Source organism: Syngnathus acus, chromosome 9, assembly GCF_901709675.1.
Source record: "Syngnathus acus chromosome 9, fSynAcu1.2, whole genome shotgun sequence".
NCBI classification, from domain to species: Eukaryota; Metazoa; Chordata; class Actinopteri; order Syngnathiformes; family Syngnathidae; genus Syngnathus; species Syngnathus acus.
In genome coordinates this window covers 4564943-4592798 of record NC_051094.1, presented here as the reverse complement: position 1 = coordinate 4592798, position 27856 = coordinate 4564943, and the positions used below count along the sequence as shown (strand labels likewise).

At 43.7% G+C, this 27856-nt stretch overlaps 1 protein-coding gene across 7 annotated transcripts in view; it reads right to left on the bottom strand.

Moving 5' to 3' along the window:
• Positions 1 to 24743, bottom strand: part of adamts3 (ADAM metallopeptidase with thrombospondin type 1 motif, 3) — a 49284-nt gene extending 24541 nt beyond the window's left edge. For 5 of the 7 annotated variants that reach the window (XM_037258593.1, XM_037258596.1, XM_037258597.1 and 2 more), the window contains exons 1-5: positions 24443 to 24743; positions 23984 to 24005; positions 21781 to 22214; positions 13699 to 13855; positions 4043 to 4239 (exon numbers count right to left, since the gene is read on the bottom strand). In XM_037258593.1, the coding sequence (XP_037114488.1) occupies positions 4043 to 4239; positions 13699 to 13855; positions 21781 to 22214; positions 23984 to 24005; positions 24443 to 24505 (873 nt within the window). In that variant the 5' untranslated portion in view covers positions 24506 to 24743. The remainder of the gene's footprint in view (positions 1 to 4042; positions 4240 to 13698; positions 13856 to 21780; positions 22215 to 23983; positions 24006 to 24442) is intronic. The other 2 variants (XM_037258594.1, XM_037258595.1) reach the window with 2 other exon arrangements.
• Between the last annotated feature and the right edge of the window lie 3113 nt (positions 24744 to 27856).

Below are 27856 nucleotides of genomic sequence, written 5' to 3'. Positions count from 1 at the left end.
GCTTTATTATCGTGATTGGCGGGGGATATTTCAACACAAATTGTGCAATAATATAGAGTGCTACTGGCATTTCCACTTCCATGAAGTTGGAAGTGCTTTTATCATCAGATGATGATTTTGTCCTCCCAAAAAAGAAAATAAATATTGAATTAGGTAAGTTTTGCTCTTTGTGATTTAGTACTGCTGCAACCTCAGCTTGTCCTTTATTAAAAATATTCAAGAGGCTTGCAGGAAACCTGCAGCTGTACCCTGCGAGTTATTTTTGGGAGTCGTGGCATTTGTCTATTTTTTTTCTCCATTTATTGAACGTGTAAATAACAGTCCCATTCAAACAGATACGATGGAATATTAAGGCCACACTAAAAAAAAAAAAAGCCTCCACTACACTGCTGGATTATCAGATCCTTGCTCAGCTTCTCAGTTCATCCGTTCTTGGCAGAGGACAAAGAATATGCCTTTGCGTGTTGCTCTATGGTGTGTGTAGCTCAAAAATCTAAAGGCACCGTTGTATCACTGTGTCATCAAAACTGATCGTTAACTATGGTTGACTAAAAACAATGCCGCGAATAGACCTCGGATTATACGTGCATGTCGTTCAGGCGGTGATCTTCCCGCCCCCGCCATATATTTACATGTCGTTTAGTGTCTGATTCTGAATCACGTAATCCGCATCCCTTGCTGTGCCGTCGGCCGGCCCACTGACTGCAAGCTAAATGTCAATCGAATCAGAAGATGCAAAGAAATGTCCATCTTCCAGACTGGAAATATGGAAAGTGCTCATTAGCCAGCGGGGCCGTTCTGAGTGAAAAGACAGGCTGGCATAGCGAGGCGTTCGTTTGCCTTTAGCCTGCTGAGATTCAACCGCCCATCTTTCCAAACTCGCTCGTCGCACACGTTGAGAAATACTATTTTAGCTATTGCAGAGTTCTTTTCCACAAAGATTTTAAAAACACAGCTGATCTCAAAGGCCCTCATAAGACAAAAAAAAAAAAAAAAGGTTACACAGTATGTTCCACAAAATATTGATCCGGTTTGCTTGGTCTGAGATTGAGGCACTGGAATGAAATTAATTTCTTAGCAACTTTAGAAGCAAAGGTCGCAAACGACAATCGTTCACTAAATTAATACCGATTCATCGTTTAGAGACAGAAGTTCAATTTACGGCCATTTCCAGGCTTGGTCGAGGTCTGACCGCAATACAAAATAAATAAATGGAGCTAAATTAAAAAAGAAAAAAAAATCTGCTATTTCCATCTCAGTATGACAGAAGGATGCTCAGAAAAGGTCCATGACAAATTCAATTTTCAGCCTCCAGCACGATAACACCAATTTATTTATATACATCCTATTCTTGATTGTTCAATCATGCAATGGGACAGTAATGGAATAAAAACACGGCTTTCAAACACCGAGCTGCAATTTGTGAGCGGAACTGAGCAAACTTTAGCCATATGATGTTACTGCGATGCAATCACGAGAAATGCAGGTTGAGATCCAGTCATCCATTTTCAATGCTGCCCTTAGGGGGGAAGGGGGAGGGGGGTTCCCAAGGGTGAGCAACCAATCCCGGGCTGCATCACAAACTGACAGCCACTCACACATGCACTCCCGCGGGTAAACTCCAGTTATTGACTGCCTGGCATGCATGTTTGAATAGTTTGAATACAAAAGGGGAAAAGTAAGTAGGAGGAATAGTAAATGCACTTACAAACTTTTTTTTTTTTTTTGCAAAGTTTTCTAAAAAAAGAATCAACTCCCCTGAGCTGTTCATATATTATATATTATATTGCAATTCCACTTTCGACCACTTGATGGTGACACTTCAAAGAACAAAGGAGGAATTTCAGGTATTTCAGGACAGCCTAGCTTTTGTTGAAATTGGATGAATTGTTTAATTGCCTTAAACAGCCCAAAGAAATATCAAAGTTGTCCGCTCAACCAAAACTGTTCGACTGCAGCACAAAGCAGAGAAGCAATTGTGTGTAGAGTTCAATTTCTTCCCACACACACACACACACACTCACTCACTCATCCAATCATAAATCAGATAAGATTTTTGACCGAGAGTAAGAGAGGCGCCCTTGCCGACGGCTCTAAATGCTTTTTTTTGGTCTTCCTGCTTCCTTTTTCAGCACGGCGTCTATATAGCGTAATCACACCCGAGAATAAGGCACTTCAAAGCGTGCACCGCTACCCTTCTTCTTCTCTTAAAGTGGTCACTGGCCACTGATTGGAGCTCGTGACGGGCCAGCAAAACACTTGTATCGCAAATATGTTAGCTTTGGTACTATTGAGCTCCACAGATATATAGGTGGACCAATGTATTTATTTTCTTGGAAAGGTTAAGCTGCATGACAGCTTCATAGCAAGCTAGTGCTAAGTTCTTAATGGAAATAAATTATACTGCAGGAAACAATTGTGTGTAAATGACATCTGTGTATATCCTTTAAATAATACAAACTGTGAGTCTACGACGGACGCTAAATTGTTGTTGTTTGACTAAATCAGGGGTGTCAAACATTTTTTTTCGCGGGCCGCATTGTCGTCATAGCTTCTTTCGGAGGGCCATTATAACTGTCAACCCAAATAAATGTATGAGCACTTCATTATATACAGTAAAAGCGACAAACCTTTCAAGTCAGATGAGTAAAAACTGATCAAATATTCAAAAAACAAATATTAAAAGTGAAGACAATTTGCAATTCTAGGAATGACACACGAATTTGATGCACAATTTGTCATCAAACGATGTGGCGGGCCGTATCTGGCCCCCGGGCCTTGAGTTTGACATCCGTAGACTAAATAATAAGACACGTGCAGACGTGTGCTGTGTTTTTGATAGACACGTCCACCCAATTTTATATCAGTTGGTGAAAGTTGGTGTCAAGGGCCCACACTCTTGAACTTTCTAATCACTCTTTGAACAAGTTCTGGTGACTTTTCCCCCGGCTACATGTGCTTTCTGTGACTCATTGATTGTAATTGTGTCTTGAAGGAGCCTGTAATTACAAGTCATACGTCAAGGCGTCAGGAAGAAGCTTGATAGGAGGCGGATGACCAAGGCCATTGTTTTGTTCCCGTAATGAGCTATTCTCGTGAAGAAGTCGGAATGCTTTTGCCCTAGAATTTGGACGCTTGTTCCTCAGTGACCAGTCTGCTGACGATGATGGAAGCCTTAACAAACCAGCAAAGCCACCCACACCCTTCCTTGAGGGTCCTGAGATAATGACTGCACGCACACGCATATATATGTATACATATATATATGATTAAATTAATTGATTGATTAAATATTATATATTAATATATTATATTACAATATATTATATACATGATTAATTTACGGAAGAGGATTAGGGCCAGTGAAGAAAAAAAAACGAGGGGTGACAGGATTCTGACTTTTTTCTCAGAACTTTATTCTCAGAATTCTGACTTTATTCTCAGAATTGCCACTTTCTGACTTTAAAGTCAGAATTCTGAGAAAAAAAGTCAGAATCCTGTCACCCCTCGTTTTTTTTTCTTCACTGGCCCTAATCCTCTTCCGTATGACTTAAATATATATTAATATATATTATATTATAATATATTATATATATGATTAATTAAATAGAAATTAATTTAAATGAAAATTTGAATAATTCAGTTGAAAAAAATAATTTTCATCTAAATGAGTTTACATTAAACTCAGGATGTAACTTAACCATAATTTTTTCAAAGGTTGCAATATGCCAAAATGTACATGTTACAGTACAGTAGGATGAGCGCTTGCACGCTAACGGCAGCTAATCTCCGCAAGGAGACAGGACGGAGGCAGCTCGGCGTGGCCACTTCCTGCTGAGCGCTGCAAAGAAAAACGTGTCTTCGCAGCATGCCTTCTCACACAAAACACCCTCCCCTGCTGAGTGTGTGTGTGTGTGTTTCCTTATATCAAGTGCGGCTCAGCGTACATAGGCTGCACAATCCGCGCCATGCATCGTCATCATTTCAATATCAGCCACGATTCACTTCATTTTCCGCTTATTGAAGGAACGTCCACACTTACAATATTCATGAGTGTGAGTAGGTAGTTCTGCACATGTTCCTTCCCGTGGAATCGAACCACCGAGTCGTCCACTCCCAGCAGGACTTCGATGTTGTAGTCGTTCTCGCCAGCGTCCCGCCGTCGCCGCTGCTGGACCGTCTCGTTGATCTGCCGCGCAACTGCATCCAGAGTCCCGGGAACGTCCGGCAACTCTGCTTCTGAAAATAAAGAAACAATAACAATGATATCCTTTCGTAGATTCACAGTCATCCGTACGTCCAGGTTCTGCTTATCTGCTGGGACGCGACTTGGGCGACTCACTCCACGATCCAATTATCTCAACTCGCAAAGTCGGTGGCTGGGGTCAGGGCACGACAATATTGCGCCCCACCTCGGTCCGATCGATCCCTTGCCAAACAACTTTACTCATCAACTATGAATCCGGCTCATCTAAAAATAGATTGAGATATTTCTATTCAGTCCAACCTATACTGCACAACTTTGCTTCTCAGGTTTTTGTCCTCGGGTTGAACCGGCTTTTCCGTATGTTATTTTTGGAAGCAATCCCTTCCAAGCGGCCATCATATTCCGCCTCCTGATTTTCTGATCGGGCTCGGGTGTAGCCTCCCTTACTCCGCTTCGGAATCTTTATTAGCTGCTTTTGCAGTCGGGCCTTGGCTCTTTTGGGGCCTTATTATTTCGCTTCACGTCGTGCTTGCTGTGGGCCTTTTTCTGAAGAAATATGTGTTTCGTCAAATTAATTATCGCCGAACGGCCCTCAGCTCCTTCACAAAGCATCGTTAGCATGCTAAAGAACAAACTCCCCATCCGTTTCCTGACAATAGCAGTGAAAAAGTAGCTTTCATTTTAAACATCTTAAACAGGAAATTAAATTCATGGTTATGATTTACTGTTAGATGCTCAGTCAAATATGACCACCAGCATTTGACCACTCTGCGGTTTTTAGAGGGAAAAGCCCAGTGTAATTATTCTAATTTTTATTAAAATTCAAAAATTAAAATCTTTTTTTTTTTTTTATTAAAATCCAAAAGCAAAAAGATTTTTTTTGCCCTGCTGTCAGTATGGGGGATTGTGGAAAAAAGTCTTTCCGTACTCTCCAGATTCAACGTTCGCGTCGCTATACTGGCCAGCTCGGTGCAATCTATTCTTTTATTCACACCTTATGATTCGAAGAAGAATTGTTCTATATTTATGGTCATGGTTGTAAATACACACAATGCAAATTTTTCTCAGACGTGAGCAAAAGATCTTCAGTATCGTTATTGGCGCCGCACACTAATGACCCCTTGCGGTTACGTAAGAGGGAAAAATCAGATTTGGCTTCAGAGTGTGCATCTCTGGCTGCGTCTGATATGAAAATGAAGTGAAGCATTGGAGCTGACAGTATTGGGTCTGGCTGGTAGTGCACTGTGAAAGGGATCACACTCATCTACGTGATGGAAGTGGCCGCGCGCACGCCACTTTGTATTTCAAGCCCTCCATTCAAATGAGTCATTCTAATTGAGATATGACACACTCACATTTAATGATACACTTCCTGTTTCTAATGCTATACGTTCCACTCTACTTATGTCATACGAATCACATCAATTAAGATACTAATCACTCCAATTAAAATGGGATACAATGCAAATTCATTCCAACTGTACAATGAAGAACAGATCGGACTAAAAAAACTGAAATCACTGATTCTGGAGCACCACCATTAAGAAAGTACGGTAGTCTTTAAGGGACAAAAGAGAGATGTGTAAGCAGAGGCCATTTTCTTTTGGTCTTTTTCAAGAGATGCTCCGCTCTACAGACACTGCTGTTAGTTGAGCGGTCGAGGCCAGCTAAAATAAACAGGGCAGAAATGTCCGCGTCTTCCGCGGGCCGGGCTCCTACAGGCCGGGGATTGTGGGCCGAATTCCTGCCCTCCACCACTCGCGCCGTGACACTGGCATTCTTGTGCACCCCCACCCCTCCTTCCCTCCAAAACACCCCACCGCCACCCTCATGAGTAAACAGGCTACTTCAAAGGCACAGGACTTCCCCTCAGTAGCGCCGCTTTAAGACCACTAGTGTGCTCCGGGTCCACGGACCAGTCCCTGGAGACCCCCGCCGTGCGGCAGACCAGGAGGGTAAGGGGTGGTTGGATCTGAGGGCCCGGGAGGGGGGGGTTACACGTGGCACCACCGGACGAGGGGGCGACAAGGCTAACCTACGCCGCCGCAGGCTAAAAATAGCGGCAAAGTCGGCGACAGTGGAAATCTACTGTCTGTCGGTGGCGTCATACGCTCATTTATTCGTGCATGAAAAAAAAGCAGGTTGATCATCATTAACAGGGACGGGAAGTACAAATACTGCCGTGTACATTTTTGTCCATATGGCAAATCAGCGAACCGTCGATGTTTTCGTTGTACTTTCTCCCATAACTTTTTAAGTTCGGGCCCTCGTAAGCACAAAGTTGTGAATCGCCAACTTGCCAGGAGTCAGGAAAGAAGCACGATTCAGCCGAGTTCACTGATCCTGCAAGTACACAATAGGAAAAATCAAGCCGTACTCGGAGTGGCACGCACGATTACCATCAGCCCTTGTTGTTTCTTGGAAATGACACAAAAGCTTGATTAAACGCTCACAATAACGGTGATCTCGCCTCCTCCAGGAACATGAAACCGAGGATAATTGCACAACATAAACTTTTCTCTTGCGTCTGAAAACGAACATCGCAGGGGGGCAGCGATAACAACAATAACAACGAGGGTCTAATTACACGCCGCATCACCGCAAAAAGTTGCTTGACTGGGCATTTCATATGGCAACGACTCCTTACTGGCTTTGTGGTGCCAATTTAATATGGGCTGGCCCAAAACTCACTAAACGAGCCCCGATATTGAAGCCAACGCTCAAACTCCCGCAGGGTCACACGCTCCTGGACCGCTAATGAGTTCGGCTGATTCGCCAGAAATCAAGAATAAATAAACCCAAGAGACTTTCAAGAGAAATAAAATGTTACTATTCACCTAATTACGCCTGTAAAAAGGATGCACAGGGAATAAAACACGCTAAACGTTGACACAGCAGTCTACTTGGCTTATGCTAATGTGAATCCAAAGCTGTTAGTTGTTTAATGACCTCATTTTTATATTCCTACATTGCAGTGGTAACAGGCTGAAGCTATTGCTTAAGAATGCGACAGGCAATAAAGAAACTTGATAACAAATGTGATGCGCTAATGAAGCACTTAAGCTAGTTTCTTATCAGTATGTGGCTAATGCAACATGTTAGCATCAATTACACCACCAAATGATTCACTCTAACGTGATTCTGCCAGGTGATACAATACAGTTCAAGATTTGATACGTTTTCAGGAAATTGCTTTTAAAAAGCACCGTACGAACGCTAACCCGAAAACGTAGCTACCCCTTTCGATCGTCTGGTGGTTAGTACATCAGATTCTAAAATCTACACTCCGACTGTACGTAAGCGAAGTTTAGCCCGCTCACACGAAAACATTCAAACAGGCTTTCTTTCTTTCTCGTTGTCAGTTTTAGCTAGCTCGGCAGCTTGCTGTTTTCTGGAGGCTATTGGTGTCGCTCTTTTGATTCATTGACATAAAAGTTGCCTCAAGTGTTTTGGGCCGGCTGGAAGCAGCAACGCCGGACAACGCCGGGCCTTGTTGCCGTGGCTTGACTACGCAACACGCAGCCAAACTTAGGCCTCATTCATGGCCGGGGTGCGAACTGCATTTTTTGGGAGGGGGTGAAGAAAACGCTGGCTGTATTTCCTTTTCGGGGAGTTCAATCCACTTTAGTGACCCGCATCCGTTTCTCTCAAACAAACAGCCCAATGTCGTGGGCATAAAAAAGGCCGAGCAGAAAACTGACTTCCACTCTGGGGCCTTCTGCAACACAACGGATCAAATTCACAAATGTCACGACCTTAAAAAAAAAGAAGCCTCAGAGGATACTTGTAAACGGAGCATATTTCCTCCAGCGAGGATGACTCTGTTCCTGCTTGTCTCATCTGATGGAAAAGCTGCAAATCACACACCATCGGCTGATGGAAAAAACAAAAATGAGCTTTTCAATGACGCAAATGCACTTTTAACACAGAGCCTAGCAAACAGTGTGACAAAATATCATCCATAGGATTTTAGCACGTCGTACAGTACCGCATCTCTGTGGTCCGCGTACGGGTATTTACATTTTCCAAAGCAAACAAGCGGTGACTTTTCGCGTATTAGCGATGAAAAGTCACACAAACAACACCGCAGGGTTTTGTTTTTCCCAGATCGAGCTCGGAACGTGTACCGATGAGAGCGGCTCTATAGTAACCGCAACAAGCAGCAGGAATTTCAAATATTTGGCTGACAAAACGGCAGCAGAAAGAAGGGGTGGGGGAAGACAGAGCCGCCATGTGAGTTAAGAGAAATGAGTGGAATGATGACGACGATGATGACAGCCAAGGTCTTTTCCATCCCGCTAATTATCTCCAGGTTTCCGACGGAAAGTGCTCAGAGCGCGACGAGGTACGACTTACCCGATAGACGCGCCATGACGTGGAAAGTATCGTTAGAAGAGAGGTCTGCTTCGTGACAAAAACAAAGTAGATTGCGGGCGTACGCTTCTATTTCTTTACGGCTACTGACGACGCAGATGGAAATGTAGCAGAATTAACCAGATGGTATTATGTTGTAGCTCGTCTAATTGTACCATCAAGTATTGTACGAGATGGTACATATCGCTATCGTGACGTAGCTTCATGTATTGTAACATATTGTCGCGAATCGTTAGCATATATAAGTTTCGGCGTATTGAATCCTTTCATTCCGTATCATTGAATCTCACGCCATATTGTAATTTACCGTAATTAAAACATTCACATTACATTGTGTCATTAGTATCGTATCATATCGCATTATACCTTATCACATTGTATCGTATCGTACCGTACGGTATTTCATCGATTCGTACTAGATCCTCACGTACTAAAACATTCTATAATGTGCACCGTATTGTCCCGTACCATATTGTATTTTATCAGCATGCATTGTACCATAATGTATCAATATCGTTACGATCGTATGAGAACATACTATATTAATTTGATCACATAGCATTGTTTCATATTTATCGTACCAAATTATATTGTGTCGTTTCGCACCATATTATATATGCTGTATCACGTTATATCAAACATATATGTATTTTATGATACTCTAACTTATTGGTATCGTATTATCCGTACGATAACATATTGTACCATAATACCACATGGTATGTCGCACGATTGTATCATAGTCTACCGCAATGTATTGCACCACATATGACAGCGCATCTTGAGATGATAGTACCCGATACGGCATGTCAGCGTGATACAATCAGCGCTGCTTCATCAAGCTCACAAAGGAGACAAAAAGCACAGATTTCATATCCTGACTTGAGTATGTATTTGTTGGTGCTAATGATGCAGATGAAAGAGGGAGAGGTTGTTATCACCACTTTTATATCTGCAGCGACTCCGGCTTGAAAGCTTTGCGGCATTAATTTGTTTCAAGCGTTATATGCACACAAACATGCACACACGGGGAGGTTGCAGGTTTTTTTTTCCCCACTGACATCTGACCTATCTGAAATTGCTTCTGTTTACTAGACATTAGAGGAGCCATCCTAGGTGACACCAGGTAACCTTTAATGCATTTAGCTTGATAAAGGTAAATTGCTTGGAGATGCCTCGTACATATACGCATTCATTTCCCACAGAAGGCCAAGGCTGTTTTTGCGAGACTGGTTTCTTAAGCAGAGAGAGAATTACCAAAGTAGGATTCAGTCGCTGTTATCACCAGATGCCAAAGCATTGCGAGCGAGTGTTTCATTAAATAAAGTTGGGCGGCAGACGGTTCAGTAAATTACTTCCCAAAGTGGTTTTCCCGAGACACGGCAATACATCTTTGCGCTAAAACAACTCAAGATATGACAGAAGGTATGGATTAAAAAAATAAATTAAAAAGCTATAACGCTTCACTATGTCAAAACATTCTGAGACTGCTTTCAAGATTAGGAATTCTGAAATTTGATACATTTGGTAAAAAGAAACACGAGCCGAAATAGGGAGATAACAAAAAATACATTTTATTTTTACATAACGAAGTGAAATTATAATTACAGCAACGATAACCTTTATTTTAGTTTATTTTCAAGAAGTTTTTTTTTTTCCAATGTGATTATTTCACCTGTGTTTTTGTTTTACGACAGCTGAGTTTACGCCTCACGTACGACATTTGGTGATCTTACAAGCGCCGTACTTAGCATCCGTCATGACATTTCTCAGACACCGCGTCCATCCTCCAACCTTGCTCCTCTCCTGCCATCTCACCAAATTCCTCCGCCCGCGGCCACCCCCGCTCTTAGCTTAGCACAGCCATGCTACAAATATAAATCAGCGCTTTTCTCTTTGGAGCGTGACGACACCTGGCTCGGAACCAGAACCCTCCGCCGCCGTTGCCTCCTCTCTCTTTGTGCCCGCCGGCCTCAGAGCGCCTTCCAGAACGCCGCCGGACCGCGACGGTCTTCGGCGCCCCCCACCAGACGCTCGGTTTTTCGTGCTCATATTTCTACCGACGTGTGAAAATGGAAGCTAATATCCAAAGACCTGCAAGAGGGTGGAGGGCCGCGGTTGCCGAGCCCGATAAGAGGATCTCTGGGAGGTAGAGTGGGGGCGCACATCTGCTCTGACTACAATTCAACCTCCATTGATGGATAATTTATTGATGTCTGTGATATCCTCACTTTTGAAAAGGGGGTCAATTTTAGGACCGATTCATTTTCTTTTATAAGTAAATATCATTTGTGCTCAATGCTAACATATCTACGACGATGATAGTATTGTACCCCACAATAAAATTCTTTGGTTATAGCAGGCTTCAGTTTGTACATCATCATCTTGATCATATAAACACCTTGCCCTAAATACCAAGGTGATGTCACTTGCAGGCAGCAATTAGCTATGCTGTGGAAGCTCCACTTTCCAGTCATGAAGACTCTTGATTGTTATTCACAGTAGAAGCGGATGATGAAATGTTTCCCTGCGTTTGGATCTCCACCAGGCAGACACCAAAGCAGTTAGGGCACATTTCACCTTAACACCAGCTGCCAGGAATTTGCCTCGCAAAGTTTTTTAATGCGCGTGATGAAGGGAGACGCATGGTCCCCTTTCACCATTTCTTCTCACAGCCCCCCACCCAAAAAAAAAGATTCCTTTTTGCCAACTTACAGACAGCCGGTAAAACCACGGACCATCTGCTTGGAGGTGACATGAACTGACTGACTGGCGGGTTTCTTTGCCACTCGAGGCGTTCTTCCCAACTACATTTAGAACTTTGAACGGGGGCATAACATGTAAATGTGAGTTTTTAGTGGCTACGGCTAACAACCCTGCAACCCTGTTTAACGCGCATAGTTAGCTTGTTTGATGGTGAAGTGCTGCCTCCGCCAGCGAAAACCCAATCCGTCCATCTATCCATTTCAGATAGCACCGGTCGAAACCAGCGGCACTGGCCCCCACACTCAGATCACCATCAGTCTAGCAGGTAGTGCGAGATGGGCTTTGGTGGAATTTCTGATTCAACTCAGTGCTCTGGATTTCATGATGTGGGCGTAGCTAATAAAACATCCACCGTGGGTGTGTACTTTCACAAAGTGCTGGGTCAACACACACTAACTTTCCAAGCACGATTTTCATCTGGCTTTGTGGAACGTTGCTGACAGACAGACAGACGGATGGAAAGACAGAACGACAAGAGGATTCCACGCGGGCTGAGTGGGGTTAATAAACCAGCAGCGGAATCTTTGAAAGGTTCCGTGATTTGCAAGTGGAATGTCGCGACGTTATGTCATGCGCAAGGCTTGCTGTTGGGGAAACGTTCACCTTTCATACCTCGATGTATCGTGAAGTTACATGAAATCAAAATGGTTTCTTATTTGGTCCGGATATTGGATTTTCATTCATTGTGGTCTTCTAGCATGAATGGCAGTTTACTTTAATGTCATTTGTGAGTTCATCGTCAAAATAAGGAGGTCGATTATGAAAATACAAGAATACGATACAACTTGAATTTTTTTGTGAATGGAATCCAATCACGTGTAGCACACGGCCTAACAAAAGGGTCAGTCAGGTTATCCTGGGTGTTGACGCAAGTGACTTGATCATCTCCGTGCGATGAAGAATAAGAAACAAACAGGAAGTGAGTCACCACCATAACGGTATCATCTGTTCCCTATAAAGAAACAACGTGCTGGCCGACCATTAACACCTCACCTCGTGTAATCCGCCGGGCCGGCGTGCTGTTTGCTTTGGTTGGCGCACGGCACGGCGCGCGTTTGTTTTACGGGCAAACACGACATGCCGCGCGGCTGTTTTGCTTCGAGGAGCGCCAGCAGAATGCTCCGAGCTGAACAACCAAGCAAAAAAATACGACTCTTGTTACGCGGATGCTGGGAGAAGAGCCGAGAAGCGCAGAATTCCCACAGCCTACGCGACCTCCGTGGCAAGGAGACTCCAAAGTCGGCTGGAGCGTAGCGCCAGATGCTAACGTAGCAGTCGAGAGGAGACGTGAAAGGTGAAAAATAGGAGACCATTTTTGTTCTGCCCTCTCTTATTTATTTTTTTAAATATTTAAATGCCGAAAAGTAATTTTGAAATCACATTGAAATGTATTTGAACTTGTAAGTACACCTTGTGCTGTTTTTCACCATAAAAGAATCGACATGCAGCTCCGGTGGATTATTCTATTCAACAGCGTTGACATTAATTGCTCAAGTGGCGCCATAACGTCAGTAGCGTGAACGGTCGATACAAAAGGTCACCGCTGCACAAGAGTTTTTTTTTTTTTTCCAGGTGGGAGAATTATTTGGTCCCACGGCATGAAATCATCTGAATGTCAAGGCAACGTGTGACTGTGACTCAGAGATAGTGAAATAAAATTCTGGGACAATTCTGTTTCTTCCAATTCTTGTACATTTTAACGCCCAATGCCATAGGATGAACATGGAAAAAAAATAAGGCTGATTCCATAAGGTTTAACAGTCTTAATTGTCTACCCAGGCATTTTGGTCACCAAAGAATTAATTTTTTTAATACAGCTAATATTAGATTGTACATCTCTAATGTACCATTTTAATGCCATACCAGTTATCATGACTGGCACTGAAATTCAAATACCTGATGTGCTGCGATATAATCTAAGAGGATTAAATGATAAAGCACCGGATGAGCTCCGCAATGCGACATTTCCATAAACGTCGATGGCCAGCGTGATAACGAGCGTCAGCCTAGTTTTGCATGAAAAATCCTGTTTGGATGATTCCCAAGGAAACGCACTCAGAAAATTGCCGCTATCTCCTTGAAGAGATGCGCGTCAGGATTGGATTGAAATCAGCGTGGCATATCTGATGCATCTGCCTGGAAACTTGAGCGACACGCTGGAATTTAACACCTTTACATCAAAATGGGACGTGCGATTGACGTGATACACAATTTCTCTCGTGTCATTTTCAACTCCGTTTATGACAATAACTGCACTACACCTCCAATCCAGTAGGTGGCGATGCACAGAAACCCAAATGAATTCCACGCTGTCATAAAGCAAAAAAGTCGGCAACCATTTGGCATCTTACCTGGCTTGTGGTAGTCCACCGAGATGTCGGATGGGCCCTGCAGCACGGCTGACCTGCGGTACACCACGTGGACTCTGCCCTGGTCCTCCAGCTCCTGGGTGCCCCTCTCCAGAGGTTCAATGAAATACTCGTCCGCATCCGTCCGGATCATGCCGGCCTGCAACGCGCAAAGATCAGGACTCAGGCAACAAAGAAAATGTCTCACTGCGTCCCTCATCGCAAAATAAAATAAGAAAATACGAGGAAAAAAAATGGTCACCACTGTTTTTATTGTTACGGGAGAATATTCTCACTCTCAAGAGGTCAGCGGTCATTCATCATAGATAAAAAACTAAAAAAAGGAAAAATCGCTCACGATCCATCGCAGAAATAAATTAAAAAGTAGAAAATGGCTTACCTTTCTATCGCCACAAAAATATAATAAAAATGAAACAAAACTGAAAAATGACAAAATGTAACTTCATCATCATAGAAATAAAACAAGTGTTGAAACTGTCAAAAACTGAAAATGAATAAATACAAATAAGATCTGTGAAATTAAATTTACCAATGAGAAAAACATGTAACAGTCCCTTACCAAAGAAGTAAAATAAAAAATCTAATGTATAAATTCACACACAAAAACTACTTTTTACTCTTTTACTTGTATTATAAACATACAATAATGACAACCATTAATAAGTAACAAGAATGAAATTCACTGGTGCTGCTCATTCTGCTGTTTGGGCAACAGGAGGCAGTAGAAGACAGCCAGCTCCTCTCTCAGTTTCTCAGTACGGCCGTAATATTAGTCGGTCTTCACAGAGGATAAAGAATGTATGTTATAGAGTCTGTCCACATGTACTGCAGCACCAAGTGTTGCATGCAGTGTAACAACACCGCCACATAGATGCTAATTGTTAGCTCAAGCGCTTACTCAGTTTCCCTCTTGTTAGCGTTCAGGTAGTCGAGCCCATGTGCTTGTTACACAAGGACCCACCCCATTCATGGAGATATTGATATGTTATCCTACCCCCTAGTGGTGATTCATTGGAGTGCATTGACTATAGGGCACTTGATAGGGTGTTTCCAAAAAAAAAAAAAAAAAAAAAAGCTCAGTTAACATAGGCTCAGTGAGCGCCCGGTGGCAAACCTCGGCAGTTGGCGGCCTGCTGCTGCTGCTGCTGCTGCTGCTCCTGCACATAATGGAGCATTTAGTGGGCAAAGAGTGGGATATTTCCCCTGGGAGTTAGCAGCCTGGAGCGAGCGGTTTAAAAGGTCGTTAATGTGGCTTCAAGGTCTTTGCCAGCCACGGCTCCCGTTTGCCCCTTTCACACGTTTGCATTCCCCAACTTAGCCAAGGAATGTCGGGAGCACATATAGCGAGTGCCAAACGTCTCTCTGGTATATCGCTTACAAAGACGTTGACAACCTTGTTGTGACCCAACGTCTTTGATAGGCTCACTCCGTTGGACAAGGAGGGCAGAGTGAAGATGGAGACGTTAGCTTTTCAGCTACCAATCAACCGGGTAAAGTATCGAGTTAAACTAGTGAAATAGTCGAACTATCCTTGGCTTTTCCAGATGCCAGATGATGAAAAAGATTGGATTTAGCCAAACAAACGGTACCCTACGAGACTGCATGGTCACTCGACCGTCAAAAACTCCAATTAGGGTCCTTGAAACATTTGTTTGCTGCATCATAGAAGTCCATTTTCATCCAAACAGTAGCTTTAATCAGACCCGCCAAAGTAACCGGCGTCCAGTACCCAGACATTAACCTTGGAAAAAAAGCAAAAAGCCAGCCAATGAATGTTCAACAATAACCACACAAAAAGTCAGGCTGGGTAATTATGTAAAAATATTTAACCATTAGCAGAAATAAATCCATTGATGAGCAAGCAGCATTTTTGCTGCCAAACACATTGTTATAATCTATACTTTCATGCATTGGCAGATTTAAATAAGCTTAAAAAGTGTCAAAATAAAGCGGCTTTAACTTTGAGATGCTATGCGCCGAGTTTGCAAATGATCTTTAACTTTTTTAATCTTGAGTTGTTTTTATGATGATAATCCAGAGGGGCATCTGCATAATATTTTTTTTTACCGTAAACTGTCACACAAATACACAACAAAATCAACCATGAATGTCACGTTAAATGTTTAAAGCGAAGCGTACGGCTGCTCGCCAGTCGCCGGCTAACAAGTAGCGCTAATGTCATAGTTTACATTTTCACTAATACGTCGAGGTTTTGATATGGGAGTCAAAAATATTTTGTAAATTGGCAAATTGGAAGATGCGATACCATCAACTCATTCCTTTTTTCAATAATTTCAGCTAGCCAGCCGTCAGCTAGCGGATAACGCTAACCTCATTTTGTTTCAAGACCTAACTCCCGGATGGGTCTTAAATACGTTTATTCGGTGGTGCATTTAGGTTCTAAACGTGACGATTTGCTCTTTGTTTGTTTTCCTTGCGTATTTTCAGAAAGGCACTCGACCAAGATTTTGCTTTCCGACAAGAAATGGAGATGCGTGGCGCTTTCAAGGCGGCGGATGAAAATGGCAGCTAATGATGACGAAGGTTTGCTCGCATTTCTGCAAAGCAAACACACCTTTGAACAACACGGCGGGTGAAAGGTGCCACTGTCCCGCCTCATAGCGAGCCCTCTAAGAGGTTTTCGCACTGAAAGGGGCCGTTTCTGACCAACTGGAGCCCTTCAGCTCAATGCCACATGTTATTCTTGGCAGGGCAGCGCTGTCTGCTTGGCCCGGGCTGAAGCCGGGGTATTAAAGTGATGGAACACAGCAGTCTTGATCCCCCCCCCCACCATTTGTTTTTTCACGGCCCTACAAATGGTGCAAACACCTGCCGGTGTCTTCCCCGTGATGCCATTTACGCGACACAGTGGCACCTTGACTTTCAAGTAGGGCTCATTAAAAAAATATATACATATTTGAACCACAGTAGATCAAATGCTTTGATCACAGTGATCACTGTAAATTCGGAACTTTTTTTTTTAGTTTGCCGATTTGGTCATTGGGGTCACATGCAAGCAGATAAAAGAAAAAAAAAAAAACGATTTGAAAACGCAGAATGGGAAGAATCAATTTGGCGACAAGAAAAGTCAGGAAGCGTGTATGTGTCGTTTACACGGGGAGGGAGGCCAGCCGGCCGCAGACGTGAACTTTGAGGAGGATGGGAACGACCAAACGTTCCGCCCACTTGAAGACATGGAGGTCAGCTGCATTCCTGACTTGTTTGCTCTTATCATTTTTTTTCCTCTTGCTCTCTTTCCAGCCAAGTGCAGCCTTCTTGGGCCATGTGACCCACACAAGAAGAAGGAAGAAGATGGAAAACGTGACCCCCCACCCCCTTTGCAGCAGCGATTTTGGGAAGTAGCAAACATTTACGTTGTCACTGTACTAATCTATCTCTCTATATATCTATATATTAGGGGTGTGCATTCTTGCTATAAAAAAAAAAAATCCATCCATGCATGTGGTGTGATGCCATTTAAGGAAAGTGGAATTTAATGCCCTCACATATTTTTAAATCAAAACATATTTTTCCATTCGTATCGGTAAATGTTCATTTTTACTTCAGTACTACATTTGAGTTTTTTTTTTTTTTTTTTGCTTTTACTTGAAAACAGGCGTTGATTCCATGCTTTTAATTTCAGCAGTCTTTTATTACCCAAAAATCTAAGTATGGTGCGAGTGCAAAATTCCACCTGTGCCCAACGGTGATGACTGTGTTTACAATGTCAGCCATGAAAAAGCGCAGTTGGGCTTCAACCTTACCCATGACTGTCATTACAAGCGCAAGAAAGTGCCTGCCATTTTTTTTTTTTTTTTTAACTAGCGCCACACGAAAACTCACGACAGGTGTTTGTGCTTTTTCTTTCCGAGGTCGTCCACATCCACTGATGAGTCTTCAAGTGGGGTGCGAATAAATCGTTGGGGATAATAATTGCCATTATTGATGATCGTTTAGGCCTTAATTGTAGGCGGCTGCATCAAAGTCAGACGGTCGTATAATTGAACAAATTTCAAAACACAGCTCGGCAATATCTTGCATCAGATTCAGGCACATGCACTTCACAGCCAACACACACATTAAACACACAAACGTGTCAGAGGTAGCAAACACAGGAAGTGTGCGCTTCACAAGACCGCTGGCTATAATTAAGTTTTCGTAAATCGCACGCTAACAAACGTTGGCCTCGCACAAGGCGGGCGCGGAGCATCAAAGAGTGGCAGGCACGTTTCCGCCAAACGCTTCATCGGCGCCTCGACGCTCGAGCCGCATCACGCCGAGCTCCTAATAAACAATTTTCTGCGGAATACATAAAGGCATGACTTTAATTGGTTCACTTCATGTTTGAGGCCACGTTTCATGTGGGATGGGAACAGAGCGAGCTTTACCGCAAGATGCAAAAATCCGATTAAGTGTCAAATCTCACAAGCGTGTTTATAATTGCCTGCAGATGTCCAAAGATGCCGCATTTCTCCAAATGATCCTCGATTCATTTCCTCAGCAACGAAATGTCACAAGATGACGGCAAAGCACTGCTTTTGCCTAAACCAAGCTCCTCAACTCACTTCAACTGTTAGTTCTTTAGCAGTAAATTGCCACAAGGTGGCAGCAAAGCTCTCCAGTTCTTACCTTTTTTAAACGTCAGAAATAATCGCAAGTTCAAATTTCAACGATTCACCGATAAAGTCAATCATTAAAATTATTCCGCCACATTTTCCCTCCATTTTGAATCATTCATGAGCAGTCTAATAAATAAACTCCATCGTTTAATTGGGTAATGCATGCATTTTAATGATGCATGTGGTGGTGGTGGGCGGGGCGGGACTCCACATGTCACGGCTCTCGGCGTGATGAAGTGCAGCGCAAGCAAATGACCTCGGGACAGCTAACTGCCACAACATCATATGAGAAGCACAACTCTCACATCCTGTTTGGACCCCCTCGCCCCCTCCCACAACACACACACTCCCACCAAGCCACTGATTAACTGCTTCCTCCAGCCTCCTTCAAAGAAAATTACTTTCTGATACTCGCACCCACATTTTGCTCCATCGTCTGTAATACACACTTTCATGACGCCGGACGTAGCAAAGCAGCCCCACCATAGCCAAACCTCCTCCGCATTTCATAGTAGACACACTAATATGGCATCACAAATCCCAATGCCTTTAAGGTTTCCGTCTACACTGCGCAGATTCAAGGAAGCCCCCCCCATGCAGGGAGGAGCAAAGCAGCCCCAAAACACAAGCAAGCCTTTTCTCTTCTGACACAAATGTTGTAATTTGTTACTTTCACATCTCGGAGACAGCAAGACTGGATGCAAAGTTTGCAGGCTTATTATCATCCTTCCATCATTTTTTTTTTTTTTTTAGTATCTGTAGTGTGCCGGATGTCTTCATTGTGGTCCACGCAAATGTGAATCCGCTGACGATTCAATACGAACACAAACGCGAGGTGCAAATCATTTAATTGGCGTGTTAGCAGCTGCTTTGACACAAACGCCAGGAGGCGAAAATACGCGCAAAATAATTAAAAAAAAAGGGCATCCAATCGACTAAAACGGCAAACACGGCTAATGGGGCTCGACAAGGTTTCGACGCTGGGGACCAACAGGGAAGGTCGAGGGCCAATTTCACGGCTGCTTTAAAAAGGCAGGAAGAGGCTCATTTTCTATTTTCAGTCATGCTCTCCTTTGGAACGGCGCCTTCGTCTTTCCTGCTTGCTTGACAAACATCCTCACATGGTAGATAAGTGGAATGGGAGCATCAATTCAAAATGAAACGCTATATACAGCACAGCGGCACCTTGACTGAGCGCTTGTGAACTTTGTCAATTTACGAGCTTTCTGTTGCCGGAGTGAAGCGACAAAAAAAAAATTGAGCTGGAGGCAAAAAAATAAATAAAAATCTTTGGAGTTGCCATTGTAAATGTCAAAAGTGAGCCATTAAAACAAATATTGTATATTTTTACACAATAGCATAGTCTCTATTGTTTATTATTCTTCATAATGGATGGAACTCTGATTCATTCCAATTGGGGGAGAATCAATTTGATATGTTAGTAAATTGAATCAAAAATGAAATTAAATCGGAAGTGGTAAACCGAGTTACAAGCTTGGTCGCAGAAGAAATAAACTTCTGCAGTCAATGCGCCACTGTCCAGTGCAGCGCATGAAATATAGACGCTTTGTCGGCACCTGATGCATATTTTCCTACAAACAAACCCAAACATTACTGCCGCTTTCAGTTTTCCAGAGCAAGAATCCGCAAAAATCTCCTCCCACACCCTCGTCTCTGTCACACTCCCACGCCAGCAGGCCTTACTATACGTCGTGAAGTGAAGACCATAAAGGACACCTTTGTAAGGGACCGTCACTGCCGGGAGTGCTTGAGGAGGCAGACTAAGTGGTTGGAGGGGGTGGTTGGTGAAAAACACAAAAGGCACAGAGCTCCACATGCACGACGAGCTGCTTTCAATGCGCTCCGTAAATATCAATATTTCATCAAAATTCAAATCACCTCAAATTTTCTTTGGAGCAAGATGTCGTGTGCGGCCCAACTCGTCGAAACGGTAGATTTGTTTGTGGAATCTGAATTAAACAGGTAACATCCACCTGTTTTTAACCATCTCAAGGGAGCGGCCATTTTGCCACTTGTTGTCGACTGAAAATGACATCACAGTTGCCAGGTTCCAACCAATCACGGCTCACCGGTTTTTCTGAAGGATATTTAGATATATCATAATATTATACAAGTGTATTCTGTATTATATCAACGATATTTTATCACAGATTATATCAACGGTAACTCTACATATACAAAAGTTTCTGATGACGTTTGCTTCTTCTTCTTACTTTTTTGACAGCATTTGGTCTAGTTTGGTCCAGCTGCCTCTGCGTTAAGCCGCCTGCATTAACGAGACTGAGAAGGAATTCCGTTTATTCTGTTTTCTTTATGGAGAGCATAAATCTGCAGCGGCGGTCCCTTCCGCTCGACCGCTCGTCCAACTTCAAAATTTGCCTAACGATGCAAAATATTTTCATTTGACCGCCGTTGCTTCTTATCACTCAAGCCTCAGCTTTAGGAGAACGAACGATAACACAAATGTGACAACGCTTGTAGCCTGGATGCTCATTGCTAGCGTAATAGCCTCACACAGTTTCTGAATAACGTGAAGATAAGCTATGTTTTGCTTCCCTTGAATAATCAACATGTAGTACAGCGCGCAGTCATATTTGTCCCATCGACAAATACAGAGCAGCTTAGCCCCTGGCTAGCTGCTATCACAGTTAGCGATGTGTTATTGGCGTATGTCCAACATAAAGAACAGCCACCCAGTTTCCCTGGTTTGGATCCGGCGAGGGAAAGATAAGACCTAATAACCTTACTTGAAAAGAAGACAAACTTTGCTCAAAGCAAGACAAAACTATTGACAGAGCACTTTCTTAAAAAAAAGACAAACTATTGATGTTGCATTTTGCTAAGCGATGGTCAACGTCCCGAAAAAGAAGACGACACTATTGGCAATACAGTTGATGCTGCACTTTCATCAAAAGGAAATATTTTAACAGTTGTATGTTACTAATTTGATTTGATTTTCAATGTCTCTTTACACAAAACAAAATACATTCATGGACATTCTTGGACTATCGCCAAGGCAAACCTAAATGTTTTTTTCTTGGGGGGGGGGGGGGGGGGGGGCGTTCCCTTACCATCCCTAATGTTAAGCATTCGTTTTTTTTAACACCTCGGAATCCCAAAATGGAATCCCGGGCGTGGGTGATTCATTCTCTAAATACCGCTCGAGTGTTTTACGAGGGTTGACGGGGAGGTCCGGTTGGCCCGGGCCGCACAAAAGACCACTCCTGTTTTATGTTGGGAAGGGGTCGTTTCGAGGGAGTCGGGGAGGCCTTCGCCGATTAACGGCCACTCAAGCGTAACAAACGTCGGCATAAACAGCCTCTTGAGAACAATGCGCTGTAAAAATGCTGACGTAAAGAAAAGTCCCGAGTTCCGGACGCCCCAAAACGGGCCCATTGATAAGGTCATTGAACAGCACACTTACCAGACCGTCGCAGTTGTTAATGGCAACCGAGGCCCCGGCGACGTCAGTGATGTCGCCCACGAAGGTGCAGTCTGTCTTCAGCAAGCTTATCCTCGTCGTCCCGTTGTCGGACGCCGTCTGGTTGGCGAAGGGTCGGGAAGCTCCGCCTGCGGTCCCAAAGCCTTCGTCGTCGTGCCATTCCACCGTGGCGCCCGGTGCAACCAGCCGGTTGTTGGGCCGCAGTCGCAGGTGGAACTCCTTGCCAAAGGCGCTGATGTTGAAGAAGAGCCGATCCGATGGGGTGGGTGGGAGCGTCGGGGGCGGTGTCGTGGACGCCTCCCTCCTGACCCGTTGCTTGTGGGTGGCCGACAGCAGGTGGGACAGGAAGCGTCCGTGGGCGTCGGTGCTGAATGGAGTGACCAAGCCGTATTCCTTCAGACGGCGCTTCAGATGATCTGCAACACAAATCAGCGGACCTGTACATCAAAAAGAACCAGACAAGACCATACCGACGGGTTCCGTCAGGGCAATCCGGGTACTACGTCGGATTACGGTTGAAGGCGGTTTGGCAGGGATTCGATTCTTGATTGTTGGTCAGGCGACAGTCGGTGGGCTCGGATTGCGTTTATTCATGTCGTTTGTTATAGGTCATCTCGTATTTGAGCGCACTGGGAAGCACTACAGAAGATTACACTTGAGTGGTTTAGAATGGAACTAAAAACACTTTGCTTTGGCCCCATTAGTGTTGTTTTTTAATTCAGACCCAAAGCCAGTGTTACTTAGCAAGATGAAATGAAATGTAAGAAATTTGGATGGAAATCAGGTCAGGGAACAAACAAACAGGATTTTAGGATCGGTTTTGGCTATTTCCAGGGTTCCGTTGAGCTTTAACTTCTCGTGTCCAATTACTGCTAAATTTAATTCGGGTATACCAAACATGGATGACGCATCTCCTACATTGAAAAATGTGTAGATTGGTGGGTCGGAAAGAAAAAAGCTAAAGCGCATTCGGAGACCTTGTAATTACGCAAAAGGTTTGGCCATTCAAACAGGTGTCTTTGCTGAAGGTAAAATTACACGTCCAGAGAAATGACAAGACTGTTGAAAACAAAAATGTGATTTAAAAACACAAAAACAAAGATTCTTTGGGGGGCGGTAAGACAGATGAAAGTTTCGTGTTAGTGAAATAACCAGTAAGGGCGCACATCTGCCAAAATGAAAAGTGATGCTAACACATCTGCTTTGAAAACATAAAAGATCTTTTATGAGGCCAAGACCAAGTACTCTGTCATCAGACACACTTGTTTTTTTGTTTTTTTTAACCCGTTTGCAACATTACCTCAGATGTGCTTTCAGCTGGTTGAAAATTCACCCCCCCACCAAAAAGACGGACGAACTGGACAAAAGGTGTGTGAAAATCCACGGCAGGAACGACACCGATGGAATTTTTTTTCCCCATTTTTATGCCATGATTTTTTGTTTGTGTGTTTTCACTCCTGCAGAAGACACAATTCCCTTTTTCCCCCCAAGCAGTCCTTGAACACAGCACACCGGCAATTACGTGCGTACGAGTCCCTGGAAAACCTTCGGTGGGAGTAACGGGCTTTTTCAACTTGCGAAACAGGAAGTGAGCAAAGAGAGGTCAAGTGTTCGCGTAAGAGGGTTTTGGGGGGGGATAAGGGGGTACGACGTGAACCATGTCGAGACTCAACTCCTTGCTTAACTTCCCGATGGAGAACAGATGTGGAGGGATCCAGAGGTGGAATTTGCACTTCCTGTCTTAACGGGTTCTGTCAAGCAAAGCCCTGGTAGACTAGAAGATTGTGTGCATCTACATGCGTGTGTATGTGGGATGCAATGATTCAAAATGAACAAAATTACATACATCAATAATCATGCCCGAATCTGTACGTCATAAAAAGCAGGATTGAAGAGAAACTGATACGGAGCAAAAAATTATCTTAAGATTTAAGAAGAATATACTTTGGTGACATTTTTGCACTGTGGTTAGCATTAAGCTAAATTAACTTTCTAAGGCAGTTATTTGGTTGTTTTCCAAAACACAAAGTGTAATTCTGTAAAGTTTTACTTTGACAGTAAATCAACTGCAAAAACCATATCTTGAAAAATTCATGATTTCTGTGAGTCTATATACGTATATGAGTTTACATGAAGCGAACCCTAACCCTTAACCCCCCCCTCCCACTTTTTCATTGAAACTCACCTTCTCGATCACCTTCACCAGCCTGCAAGACAAAGGGAGGAAATTATTGAAATGAAATAAAAATATTCACGCAAACAAGAGTACATGGCACGTGTCATCTAAAATCAAATTAACCAAAAAAAAAAGCCTTCTTGAAAACGTTATGTAACAGTATAAAGTGTGTGTGGCGTGCATGTGTGGAGTGTGTCAACATCTCACACAGTGCGCGCATTTAAGGGAGTCAAACGTGCACGCAACACACACACACACACACACACACACACACACACACACACACACACACACACACACACACACACACACACACACACACACACACACACACACACACACACACACACACACACACACACACACACACACACACACACACACACACTGCCTCCTTACAGTCAGTCCCTCTTCTGTTTTGACCTTTAACGTTAAAAAAAGCAAACATGTGACCAACAAAGTTTTTACCTTGGAGGCTGAAGTCGCGATAAATCCCAGTAGCACCAACGAGGCGAGTGACAACGCGGCCATCACGAGTCTTGTCAAGGAAATCAATAAGAAATAAAGTTGATCCAAAAAAGAGATGGAGTGTGCGGCAAAATGTTGCCTCTGTCTTGTTTTTGTTTGTTTCTTTGAAATAACGCAAGGAGTGCAGTGAGGCTAGTTGCGTGACTTTTTGGGGTCACTGTCACTCCAAAATTTTGCGTGGGTCCACCGCCGCTCGCGTCTCGGCCGCTGCACAGCTGCGCGACCTGCCTGCCTGCCTGCCTCCTCAAGCTTCCGCCTAATAAACCAAATAAGTCCGGCCCTGTGTGACGTCACCATTGCCCCCCCCCCCCCCCTCAAAAAACGTCCCACGCATACTCTGGTACGACAGATATCAAAAGTCTACACCCCCACTTCAAACGCCAAGTTTTGGTGATTAGAAAAGGATGTAAAATAGGAGAGTGACTTATATAAAAACTTTTTTGACCTCTAAGATGTAAAAATGTTTTGTTCAATCTTATCAAGAGGGAAATAAAAGTAAAGTAAAGACTATGGTTGAAGAATTGTCCACACTCCCTTAGAACAAGAACGGGGGTGGATGACGTAAATGATGGCGGGAACCAGATGAGGTGTTGGTCCGTTCGGGGGGGGGGGGGGGGGGGGGGGGGGGCTGTCTCTGCGCAACTGTGATGTCATTTTCAGTCGACAGCAATTGGCAAAATGGCTGCCCTCGAAGGCTTGGATTTTGCTGCTTACCTCACATTCCACAAGTTTTCAAGTTGGCCTCCCCTTTAATTTTTTGTATACGTAGATGTTCATTGTAAAATATTCAACATTTTTAAAAAAAATCTTACTTTGGGGTCTTATTTTTAAAGTAATTTTTACATGTATTGATTTTTCAAAAACAATACACGTCAGCATTTTTTTTGCAAAAACACGATTGGAATATTTTATTTAGCTGCAGAGCAAAAAGTCTGTAAAAATATTTCGTAAATTAAATAACTCCCTTGCGGAATGCCGGCATCATTTCTTGCTCATGACAAGCGCTACAGCGGCTCGGTGGCGCACTGGGTAGCACGTCCGCCTCACAGTTAGGAGGGTGCGGGTTCGATTCCACCTCCGGCCCTCCCTGTGTGGAGTTTGCATGTTCTCCCCGGGCCGCGTGGGTTTTCTCCGGGCACTCCGGTTTCCTCCCACATCCCAAAAACATGCTTGGTAGGCCGATTGAAGACTCCAAATTGTCCCTAGGTGTGAGTGCGAGTGCAAATGGTTGTTTGTCTCTGTGTGCCCTGCGATCGGCTGGCAACCGGTTCAGGGTGTCTCCCGCCTACTGCCCGTTGACGGCTGGGATAGGCTCCGGCACTCCCGCGACCCCCGTGGGGACTAAGCGGTTCAGAAAATGGATGGATGGATGGACAAGCGCTACCTTGCAGTGGCTGAAAACCCAAATCAAGAAATCCAACTTGTGAACATTTCCATGGCAGCCATCATAGCGAGGCAACGTGTGACATGAGGTGACACGACCCACCAATCACTTGCCATGTCATGCGACCCATCTCATTTGCAGACGGCGCGTGACAGTCCCCTTTGTCACTGTCATTTTTCCACATCTGAGTTCTGGCTCTGTTCACAGGCGTAGCGGCATTCAGAAGATGAATGTGGCCTCGAGATTGCAAATAGACGCCATTTCTTTGATCACGTCAAATCTTCGTCTGGCCATTTCGGAAGGGGTAAAATGGGTACAGTGGGACCCCCCCCCCCGTGGAGTTTTGCTATTTGCGGCCTGGCCTGGTTCCTCTTCGAAAAGCTAGCGTCAAAATGGCGCTTCGCTTTATTTATTGATTTGCTGATTTAATTATTTATTTATAAGTATCTTTTGCGTGGCTTTTCAACAGAGGAACATAGGACGTAACCGGTAGGTGAAGTTAGCGAACGACTCTTGAGCCTGTTGGCGATGAAGTTGACCCCCGCCTGCATGTAAAAATGGGGTTGGGAGTGCAACCCGGAATGCCGTCTTTTCACTCTTTCTCGTCCCAACACAATGACCCGTGACGTCTTTACCAGGCAGGTTATGTCCCGCTCACAATGGGTCCACGTCGCACCCCGTGGGGTCAGCGATGCTTTTTGTCGTCGGGGGCAATAAAAAATCATTGGCGGCTAAAAGACGGGACATTCCATTAGAGGGTGCAAAGGGGGGGAGCTGGGAATAATTGACATAAATTAAAAGATGCTCGTCATATCCTGAATGGGGAATGCCCGGAAAGTATTTATTTGCCTGACAACATGCTCAATAGTTTACTGCTGATTCAAATGGGCTAACAAGGTGATTTATCATTTCTATATTAAAAGACAAAACGAAAACTTTGTCGTACGCAATGCTCCTAAAACAAAGTGGAAAAAGTCTTGATATTATGAAATTAAAATCACAAATAATATGGAAAAAGTTGTTGTGAACGTAAACTCCAGCCTGCAATTACTTGTCTCGTATCAAAACCCAGTTGTCATAATATGGACACGTGAACGCCACCGGCTAGTAAAATGCAGCTTCTTTTTCTCGTTAAACTCCGAAATTCATGAAAGCGCATTTTAAAGCTCGCAATGATGTTTGCCTTTCAGGCATTCTCCACGGAGGCCCGCCTCCCGCTGACTTTTTCCCCAACCAGTCATTGTCGGCGCAACACACGATGCTGTTGTAATGAGCATGGACACACACACAGACGCACACACACAGATTCTGCTTTAACAAGGCTCATTTGAAAGGCAGCGGTGCAGCGGAAAGAGCAATAAAAGGCGTCTGATTTAGTGGCCCCATGCGGCGCTGGTGCTTTTTGACTCCTTACAAGACAAAAAACCAAAACTCACACCTACTGCGCTCATTGTGATTGTTTATATATTTAAAAAAAAGTCCCTCTGGCATAAATATGAAATAATTATGAATTCTAAGTGTAGCATAAGATTGGAATGTTAGCAGACAAAATTGAGAACACATTAAAATAAAAGTTGCATAACAAGAAAGTCATACGCTACATTTGTCACATTGCACTTAGCAACTCATTCATCTTGTTAAGTTGTATTTACAGCTAAATGTTGGACCATCTGATTGGTCGGTCGGGGTAAGAAATATGAGCCCTGATGAGAAATGTAAAAAAAATAAAATAAATAAATCACATTTTAGATACGGTGAGCTCCCTCGTGCAAATTGGGGGATGGACGTTGTAACATCTGCTGGAGCTGGTTCCAAACAAGCCGTTAATTGGCTCTAACAGCGAGATGCTGGCGGTGAGCGCTCGCTTTGTCAGCAGCTCTCTGGGCTTAATTTGGCACATTTTCTCCACGTGTTGGGATTTGACGTCATGGTTTCCCTCACTTCAGTTAGCAGTGGCATCAATGCTAAAG